Source organism: Cucurbita moschata, unplaced genomic scaffold (assembly GCF_002738365.1).
Source record: "Cucurbita moschata cultivar Rifu unplaced genomic scaffold, Cmos_1.0 Cmo_Scf00010, whole genome shotgun sequence".
NCBI classification, from domain to species: domain Eukaryota; kingdom Viridiplantae; phylum Streptophyta; class Magnoliopsida; order Cucurbitales; family Cucurbitaceae; genus Cucurbita; species Cucurbita moschata.
The window spans coordinates 4,852,370-4,862,297 of NW_019268526.1; the positions used below are offsets into that span (position 1 = coordinate 4,852,370).

The 9,928-nt window shown below is 36.4% G+C and overlaps 3 protein-coding genes and 1 long non-coding RNA gene across 9 annotated transcripts in view; 1 reads left to right on the top strand and 3 right to left on the bottom strand.

Moving 5' to 3' along the window:
* Positions 1-9,928, bottom strand: part of LOC111448219 — an 18,081-nt gene that overhangs the window by 2,710 nt on the left and 5,443 nt on the right. The window lies entirely within an intron of this gene.
* On the bottom strand, positions 1,662-3,692 carry LOC111448217. The gene is made up of 3 exons (XM_023087689.1): positions 3,536-3,692; positions 2,042-2,198; positions 1,662-1,943 (listed from the first exon to the last, which is right to left on the bottom strand). Coding segments are annotated over exons 1-3 (207 nt in total). The 5' UTR covers positions 3,538-3,692; the 3' UTR covers positions 1,662-1,895.
* Positions 4,247-6,185, bottom strand: LOC111448218. 2 transcript variants are annotated; one of them, XM_023087690.1, is made up of 3 exons: positions 6,082-6,185; positions 4,587-4,743; positions 4,247-4,489 (listed from the first exon to the last, which is right to left on the bottom strand). In XM_023087690.1, exons 2-3 carry the CDS (start codon positions 4,740-4,742, stop codon positions 4,442-4,444), a joined length of 204 nt encoding a protein of 67 aa, XP_022943458.1. In that variant the 5' UTR covers position 4,743; positions 6,082-6,185; the 3' UTR covers positions 4,247-4,441. The 2 variants fall into 2 exon arrangements, with proteins under 2 accessions (XP_022943458.1, XP_022943459.1); XM_023087691.1 differs by having other exon boundaries at positions 4,587-4,747.
* Positions 6,355-9,928, top strand: part of LOC111448213 (histone deacetylase 9-like) — an 8,046-nt gene continuing 4,472 nt past the window's right edge. For 3 of the 5 annotated variants that reach the window (XR_002711386.1, XM_023087681.1, XM_023087680.1), the window contains exons 1-7: positions 6,355-6,541; positions 6,834-6,990; positions 7,953-8,065; positions 8,199-8,316; positions 8,424-8,498; positions 8,579-8,798; positions 9,366-9,429. Coding sequence is in view for 4 of the 5 variants with exons in the window: in XM_023087681.1 (XP_022943449.1) it covers positions 6,954-6,990; positions 7,953-8,065; positions 8,199-8,316; positions 8,424-8,498; positions 8,579-8,798; positions 9,366-9,429 (627 nt within the window). In the remaining variant the exon portion in view is untranslated. Of the gene's footprint in view, positions 6,542-6,833; positions 6,991-7,952; positions 8,066-8,198; positions 8,317-8,423; positions 8,499-8,578; positions 8,799-9,365; positions 9,430-9,928 lie in introns of those variants that run through there. The other 2 variants (XM_023087682.1, XM_023087683.1) reach the window with 2 other exon arrangements.

Below are 9,928 nucleotides of genomic sequence, written 5' to 3' on the forward strand. Positions count from 1 at the left end.
TTTTTTTTTTTTTTTTTTTTTTTTTTGGTGAGTAAAAAACGGATAAAATGTCTCGGTCTCCGTCGTTGTTTGGACGGAAATCTTCGGAACCATGGGTTGAAGAAAACCGGCATTGCCACTCGGAATGGTCTTCGGGGGAAGAACCGGCGACGAATGAAGACGAACATTTTCGTAAACTCTCTTGAGTTTTGCGAGAGTTTACAGCGGGAATCGCAGTCGAAGAAGTTTCGGTGGGAATTTTTGTTTGCCAATGCGAATTCGAAATCGAATTTAGGGTTGAAACATGTAAACGGGAATGATGGTGATAATTTGCGGACATTCCATATCAACATTGGGGCAACTAAAGACAGTAACATAAACAGAGGGGTTTCTTCCAGAAGTTTTCGAATCGATGACTGTTGTGGCCGTTTTGTCTTCGTCTAATCAAGCGTCTTATTGGCACTCCAATGCATCTTACGCCGTTTTGGAAGATGAATTTCATGGTTTATTGGAGTAGAATCAAGCTCGTCGGAGGAACCATATTGAGCAATTCGACAATTTCATGGTCCCCTGTTCTTTCTCTCGGAAAATGCTTCGTATCCCGCAAGATGATATCTATCAAGTCGGGTGAAGGATGAAAGCGAAGCATATGTAAAGCTGCGCTTGGCTGAAGAAGATGGTTATGGGGGAAATTATGGATCATTAATATCAAAACATGAACGAGATTTGTGCGACGTTGATGAAGACAGTGGAAATTCAACAAAGCCTAATGTGTTTAGCAGAATCCAGTTTGCAAGTCATGGAGCTGACCAGAGTGTTGTTCATGATACTGCCATCAATTTAACTACTAGTCAACGCTTCTAACCACGAGTTCTTGGACTTCTTTTTTAAAATAAATAGTATTCTCTATTCTGATGAGACTTTCTAGTTGGAGAGAGACTTTCGAGTGGAAGAGATTTAAGAGCAAAGCCACTTTGTCGAGTTGGAGAGGTTCAAGAGCAAAGCGAGCAAATCCAATTTAACGAGTTGGAGAGATTCAAGAGCGAAGCAAGCAAACCCAGTTTATCGAGTTGGAGAGATTTAAGAGCAAAGCGAGCAAAGAGCTGGGGAGATTTAAGAGCAAAGCGAGCAAACCCACTTTATCGAGTTGGAGAGATTCAAGAGCGAAGCAAACAAACCCACTTTATCGAGTTGGAGAGATCCAAGAGCAAAGCCAGCAAACCCACTTTATCGAGTTGGAGAGATTCAAGAGCAAAGCAAGCAACACCACTTTATCGAGTTGGAGAGGTTCCAGAGAGAAGCAATAAGACCAATAGAAAGATAAGCGAAAGGAGTACTCTTCCGTAGCTAGCTCGAGATTAACCTAATACTAGGAATGTGTACATTGAAATAATTTTTAATATTATTACGGCTGATGTGCTTAAGCTTCAAAAGTTGGTGCAAATTAAAAAATATATATTTAATACGTTTCTAATTTAATTTTAAAATTAGGAATATATTAGACATAAAACCAATATATGTCAAGACATTTTCCTTTATAGGAAGTTTACTCTCCATCGAATATATTAGACAAAATTAAATTGAAAATTGAAAATTATGAATATATTAGACATAAAATTAAATTTAAATTTTGACATGGGCTCTATAAAACTTATGTACAAACATCCGAACTTCACAATAGACGGTAAGAAAAAGAACTATTCTGGATATGTTGCTCAAATCTTATTTGCACCAGCACAGTTTCCCAAAAAGTGGGGAAAACAACAAGGAATCTGAGAATGATATTCAAATCAAATGGTAGCCGAGGTCTGCAACTAAGCAATTATTGGACAAACATTTCTTCAATAACAAAATTAACATAGGTCCAGAAGTTAAAAACCTCTATGCAATTAAGATGCTGAGAGACTGTGTCACCCTCATTCTTTCTTCCCAATCCCATGAGACATGTTATAAATTCCTCGTCCCTGCGCGAAATGGGAGCAGACCCACGTTATCCGTAATGTTATACAACTAGTTTCAAGTGTTTCATAATGGTTCAGAAAGCCTTCAACAATTAACTTACTATAAGATACAAGGATGAAGCTGCCAAAGCAATTGGGATGGCAACAGAGGTGACCTTATCCAATGGCCCTTTAAGATATGTGTGCTTCTGGATGCTCTGGAAATACTTTTGCCTTTCAATCAGTTTCTCACGCGGCCTAAACGGCTGTTCAGTCATCCTGCACGATAATTCAAATACAAAATAGGTGAAATTTGCAGATCTGTGCTTACATGTTTCATTTCTTCTGTATAACAAACAATCAAATCCAAGGACTCTGGAGAGTGTTTAATCTATCCATTCTAAAGCATTGGACAGTAACAGTATGAAAAGAAAGTATCCAACAATAAATTTTCAAATGCATGATTATTAGCTTACGGCTAGAGAATTGGTTGTGAGATCCCACATCAGTTGGAGAAGGGAACGAAGCATTCTTTATAAGGGTGTGGAAACCTCTCCCTAGCAAACCGTTTTAAAACCTTGAGGGAAAACTCAAAGAGAACAATATCTGCTAGTAGTGGGCTTTGAGCTAGTACAAATGGTATTAGAGCAAATCATCGAGCGGTGTGCCAGCGAGGACGCTAGGCTCCCAAGAGGGTGGATTGTGAGATCCCACGTGGGTGGAAGAGGAGAATAAAACATTTCTTATAAGGGTGTGGAAACCTCTCCTTAGCAGATACGTTCTAAAACCTTGAGGGGAAGTCCGAAAGGAAGAGTCCAATGAAGACAATAGGGCTTGGGCTATTACATTGATACCGAAAACAGATGAACATAAAAACTCAATAAAAACTCAATCGCCTGCTATCTCGAAACAGTGGAATCCCCATCAGTCAGATGACATTGATTTCCAAATTTTAGCCTAAGGCTCAGTTCAGAGACCCACTACTCATTGGTCACAGAAGATCCATAGATAAAATGAACATCCCATGCACAGTTCTTAACCTTCTGCCGTCCATTCTCACACACACGTCTGATTCACCAATTCAATAAATCCCATATATGATTATGAGTCGAGGAAACTAAACCCCTATCCCCAGTAGCTTCAGCTAGGCTAGCCCTATCTCAAAGATAAAAATGACAATTACTCTCACTTCGAGCTGCTAAAGAATAAAGCAAGTCTCATTGCCACATTGTACGCAAGGAAATATGAACAAAAATTAAAATTACACGAAAATAAGTTGAATAACCATCAAACTGAACACATCTCAAGATCGATGATTCAATGAGTAAATGGTATAGCGTATTTCAATCGAATAGGGAAACAGCATATAAATCTAAATCTCCGAAAACAGCTCACGAAATTGGAAACTACCATTACCTTGGACAAAACAAAACAAAATTCAAGAAGAAAATTCATTTCAAGAATAAATACATAATAAACAACGACATTCGCGAAGCAGATTAACCAGAAAAAACAAATGGATGAAGCCTTACAACAAAATCCTATATCAAACTATCAAAGCAGATCTATGAAACCTTAATCCTAAAGAAGAGATGGGAGAATGGATTGAAACTCACATGAATTTGGAGGTTTCACCTTTCAGGAGAGCGAGAAATCGTCGATCCGAAGGGTGCCGCTGATGGGGGTGAATGATAGACGATGACTTCTTCTGCGATGCGAGAGGAAGAAGACGGTGTTGGCGTACTTTTTTTTCCCTCTCGTTTTTTTGTGGGCCTAAGATTCAGTTGTTGGGCTATAATATGGGCCCAATTCGATAGACCAGATCGCAATGGGTTAGTTTTAAAATACTCGTTAAAAATTTCAATAATAATCAAAAAGTAATTTTATATTCAAATTTTAATAAACACAAACCTTCCACATTTTTTAAATAAGTAAAAAAATTCTTATTTTTAATATTATATCCACACGTTAGACCATGGATATAATACAACTCAATCACAAGCGCCATTCTCCAAATAGATCACTGTTCAATCGTGATTGTAATAGGAATAAACAAGTTCGATCCGTATAAAGCCCTATTTTGTTAATTGTTAATACAAGTCTGCTTGACAAGATCTTCCAACCTTTTTCACAGTTTCGGTTTACTACTTTATCTCGTAACTCAGTAAACGCACGTTTGTTTGGATACAAAACGTCATTGGATAAGATCTTGTTAAACTTATCTTCTGAACAATAACAAGAAATGAATTGAGATTCATAAAATTGAAGATACTTGTGTCGAATCAACTCTTTTATAAATTTTACGATATTCAAGTATAAAACAGGGCTCAACAAATCTAGCGGGTAAAACCGAGACAAACAGTTCAATATCGAGAAACGAGTAGAAAGCTGAGCATCAAATCCAGTATTCTACTGGTAGCCCAATCTGGAACCAAGCATTTATTAAACAAAATTGCTTCAAGAACAAAATTCACAAGGGTCATAACACCCTTTGATGAAATTTAGATGCAAAGACAGTGACCTCATTCTTTCTTTCCAATTCCGTTCGACATGTTATAAATTCCTCGTCCCTGTACGAAAGACATAAGCGAGAATCGAGATCGACACAGTTAGATGAATCATTTAGCATTTTTTGAACTCAACTGCAGTGAAGAGAGGTAAACTTACGATAAGAAACAGTGATGAAGCTGCAAAAGCAATTGGAATGGCAACAGAAGTGACCTTATCCATTGGCCCTTTAAGATAAGTGTGCTTGTGAATGCTCTGGAAATATTTTTGCTTCTCAATAAGTTTCTCGCGGGGTCTAAAAGGTTGTTCCGCCATTCTACATTACAATTCAAGCCAAAAATTAGTCAATATATAAACAAACATATGCTTTTGAGATGTGCACCATAACCTTTGCAAACCAGTAAGCCTCTTGCAATTGTCCCAAATCTCATTTCCTTTATACCATAAACAAGAACCAAAAAGGAAAAAACGTTCGAAAGCAACGACAACAAGAACGAGTACAAAACGTTTACAATGATATAGCTCAAGAACATGACACATTGCAAACGAGCTAGCAATCGAAGCTCTATAAGAGAAAGAAATATAATTACTTAAGAGTTACGACTGCCTCGAAATGTAATGTGTATTGATCAGAAGGCTCTAGATCAAAAAGGATTTATAGATAAATTAGGCGCCATCATGCACCAGCATTCATTTTCAATGGTTGAAACATGAACTAATCCAGAAATGAAGTGAACGCTGAGAGAAGCATTCTATGTGGAACTCAACACACGACACACAACGCCACTCGAAACTTCCATCAATATCAAGCATTCATGAACACAGCAGATATTAAAACAAGAGACACTAGTGAGATCCCACACGTTACTACTCCATCATTTATTTACTAACGAAAGCAACAAATTTCATTGAGAAAAAAAATGAAAGACTACAAGGACATACAAAAAACCGAGCTCTGAATGGTACAAAATCATATGATTTGTATCCCTAATTCTCCCATGTGTTGTTTCCAACATTAAGCCCCATATGCCAGAAACATCTCAAGTGCATTGGTTGTTTAAAGGAACCATATATTCACTTGGAAGAATTATATTTATCTTCAATCTCACACAAGTTCATATATCTGATCCACCAAATTTGACAAATCTCACATATCCAAGCCAGGAAAAGCTAGAATACCCCTTCCTAGCCAGACATTTCCCAGTTAATCACACGAATTCCATCTTTGACGAACGTAGAAACAAGTACCCATACGAATGAAATGTGCTGTGAAACATTGAAATAAAATCAAAACCTCCCCACAATAACCATCAAACTAAATCCAAATTTCCAATAACGACTGGTATAATGAAACCAGTCCATGTTTCAATCAACGGGTAAACAATAACATCAAAACTTGATTCCCTAAAAACACTCATCGAATTGAAAATTAACAAGAGCACAGAAAGACAAAAAGAAATAAAGTAACCAATCATTTCAATAGATAAATCACAAATAAAAATGATCGAGAAACAGATCAACGAGGTAGTAATTGAAGAACAATGAAAGAACAATTACAACATTGAAATTTCAATCCTAGACCAAATAATAATGGCGTTCATGAAACCTTGCTACCAATCCTAAAGAAGAAACCAGAGAATGGAGCTAAACTCACGTGACGATGGAGAGCGGTAAATCGTTTCTTCAGAAGCTGCAGCAGATGAGGGCGAAGGAACGATGAGGACTTGGCGAATGTCTGTGATGAGAAGGCGGTTTCGTTTTCATTACTTTTTGTTTTATATAAATAAAGTTCATTTAATTATTTAACTATAAAAAAAATGTCTTTTTCTTAATTTAGACTATTTTTTAATTTATTTAAAATTAAAAAAATTTAGCAATAAATTGAACATAATTAAGAGTTATTAAATTTATATCCAATATTCTGAGTACCCACCAAATGAAAAACCGCGGGATCCGAAGGCGGTAAACGACAAGCTGCGAAACACTGTTAGCAGCATCGCAGGCCTCCGCCAAAAGTTCTCCTCGATTCTTCTTTCCCCATCCGCTCCAGCTTCCGGACTGATTTCTCGCTCTCCACTGGTTGTTGGTTCCCTAAGCCACCAAATTCGCATCAGGTTTGCTCCCTATCCAGTTTCATTTTCAGGAGTAAGATTCGGAGAATCGTCATCTGTCAATCTGAATTGGAGTTTGAACTTTTTGTTAACTGATTCGTTCTGTTTTCTTTGTATGTTCAGATTTGTCTACGATGTTGTTGTTAGTTATGTTTATACTCTTGAAATGATTAGATTTGGTTTGATAAGTGTTTTCGGGGATTATAAGTTTTATCCGTTTACTGACTAATTGGTTGTACTGGCTATCAGTACACTTCTGAGTAATTGAATTAAAATCGTTTACGGTTTCATCCAGTGCAGTTGTTTTTGTTCTATCCTCCAGTCAACTACTGCGAAGCTTGGACAATGGTGGAGCGCGAACGCCAGTAGCTTGTCGGCGTGTTTGGCTGCGTGCTTTCTGTAGGCTTCAGCTAAAATGCGCTCCAAGGATAGGATTTCATACTTTTATGATGGTATTATTTAGTTTTCTCTTTCCCTTCTACAGCTACTCTTTTGACTTGCTATTAATTCTAATGCTCAAGTTCTTCCCGATCCAGCTTGGGACAATTTTCTCTGAAATTATGAGAAATTTCATGAAATATAGGTGTTTGTATTAAAATTTCTGTTTTCTCCTTCCTTCCAAATCTATTCATTCCGATTTAATCTGTTCTTGCAAACCATCCAGCTAGAGTAGTAAATAGCACATTGAAAGAATCATTGATTTATGGATTATTTCGTGATTGTTTTCAACTATCGTCTATTTCTGCGCTGAACTTGTGCTGATGCCTATTAAGACATTTTATATTTATGTAATAATTGCAGATTAGAATCGTATGACTTGCCTATTTTCCAAGCCACACTTCTATTTTTTTTAAAATGGTTTCAAATACCTAATGTTTTGTAGATTGCAAACCATATCCATTTATATGTTCTTTTTACTTTTGATGAAGTTGTACACGTGACACATGTAGAAGTAAAGTTATGCATAATTCCATTCAAGTTAACGACAATATTTTAGATGGTTGTGGATTTTAAATTTTCAACTCGCCAAACTATGTGAAACCATTTTCAAAACACTAAGGGTAAGTTTTGCAAAACCAGCATACTACAGTTTTAATTAATTAATTTATTTTTCTGAGTTAAATGAGGTGGAGGAAATTTGAACCTTCAACCTTTTAGGATGTAAGTAATGTTTTGACTAGTTGAGTTATGTTCATGTTGGTATTAGCAAACTACAGTTATGTGATTAATACCACTTCATATATCTAGATCTCCAAACGTAAGCTCTGTCAAATTTCAAAGCTTAGCCAAAGTTTTGTGTCCTGCATTTATCTTGCTTTTCAATTGTAGACTGTTTGGAACTCTGGCACTTAGTTATCCTTCCAGATAAGGAAGTCAGTTAAGCTTAAGCATCACACAAAAGTTGGTTTTACAGGGGACGTTGGAAGTGTTTACTTTGGTCCAAATCATCCAATGAAACCACATCGGCTCTGTATGACTCACCATCTCGTTCTCTCGTATGAGCTTCATAAGAAGATGGAAATTTATGTTAGTCTCTTTCTTTTTTATTACGTCTTGTAGTGACGCTCTTAACATCTGCTCGTAGGTTTATTGTTCTTCTTGTTGATTTTTGTTCTACCAGCTCAGGCTATACATGTTTTTGTTTTGATGTATAATGCAGCGTCCCCACAAAGCATATCCTGTGGAGCTTGCTCAGTTCCATTCAGCTGATTATGTGGAATTTCTGCACCGAATAACTCCAGATACTCAACACTTGTTTGCCAATGAACTGTCTAAATGTAGGGATTTTCTCTTGATCTCTTTCACCATATCTCAGCAGTTCCTTGGCATTTGTATACATACATGGAACTAGCGATAAATTTGACAAATATTCACTCTATGTCAGATAATCTTGGAGAGGATTGCCCTGTCTTTGAGAACTTGTTTGAATTCTGCCAAATATATGCTGGTGGAACAATAGGTAATATTCAATAATGGACGTCTTGCAATTCATGCCATGAATATTAAGTCCTTGACTCGTTACTGTCTTCCTCCTTGCAGATGCTGCACGCAGATTAAATCATCAACTATGTGACATTGCAATAAATTGGGCAGGTGGCTTACATCATGCTAAAAAGTGCGAGGCTTCTGGGTTTTGCTATATCAATGACTTGGTTTTGGGGATACTAGAACTTCTGAAGTATCATTCTCGTGTTTTATATATTGACATAGATGTACATCATGGTGATGGGGTAGAGGAAGCCTTTTATTTCACTGACAGGTACAACATGACCTACACTTTCTAGTTCTACAATGAATCTACACTCGGAAACAGGAAAATTTGTTCTATTGAGTGTTTGATATAAGAAAATTTGATAAAAGTTGAAGTTGGCATTAGCTGAACGGACATTAACTTTCTGCTTGTAAATTCATATTTCTAGATTATTGTTATTTACTTCTTAATAAAGCGTGTATATTGGTAGAATGAAATAAAATTTACAGAATGGGAGAATCCGAGAAAAATTCTCTAGAATAATGAAAGGAATCCTAGCTAGCGGTTGCAAGTGATGATAGAGAGATAATAATTACAAAACTCCCTGATATTAGAGCTCAAAGGAGGATAGAAATTCCACAAAATTTTCTGTCAGACCTTATATGGGTTGATAGGTCAAGTTGGAGAACTTCAAAATCTTTTTATAATTACTCTTCTTCTCTACTCTAAATCAATTGAATATGTTTTTTTTTTTTCTCGTAATTTCATATTCTTGGATGGGGAGGATACGCATCCATTTTCATTATATTGTAGCTCTCTCTTCTAATTCTTAATGTTCACAATCCTCCATAACAGGGTGATGACCGTTAGTTTTCACAAGTTTGGGGACTTGTTTTTTCCTGGCACTGGTGACGTTAAGGTGACCTTTCTAAATTTTCTAATCTCTTTGTTGGTGCTTACAATGGAGATGTTAGAAATTACTGAGTATTAGTTGATATATTGCCCTCTTTGCTCTTCTTTTCCACATTCCTCTATTGTGTCATTGCTGTCTGTTTCAGAATATATATTTGTGTGCTTAGAAGAGCCTTCAGGGTATGATTTCACTGTTCTTTTACGTACATCGGTGGATTTGGATTTTTTTTTTCCCCACACATCTTTGCTTGATATGATATTCATTTTTTTATTGGTACCACTACCTTCTTAGATTGGTTAATTTTTTTTAAAAACTTGAAATTCGTTGCTTGGTTGGTGGCTTTTGGAGTCGGTACTTTAGGTTACGAAACAAATATAACAATATTTTGTTTTATGATGGAGAGGAGAAGGTACTCCTAAACTCTACCTTTTGGGACAAGGAAGGAGTTTTGTGGCATGTTCTTTTTTTTTTTTTTTTTTTTTTTTTTTTTTTTTTTTTTTTTTTT

Excerpts from the sequence above, each read along its gene's own strand:
- LOC111448217 (XM_023087689.1), bottom strand. Across the intron at positions 1,944-2,041 it reads CTTCATCCTTGTATCTTATA|GGACGAGGAATTTATAACAT; the intron begins GTAAGTTAATTG and ends CATTTCGCGCAG.
- LOC111448218 (XM_023087690.1), bottom strand. The coding sequence starts at position 4,742 with ATGGCGGAACAACCTTTTAGACCCCGCGAGAAACTTATTGAGAAGCAA. Across the intron at positions 4,490-4,586 it reads CTTCATCACTGTTTCTTATC|GGACGAGGAATTTATAACAT; the intron begins GTAAGTTTACCT and ends TCTTTCGTACAG.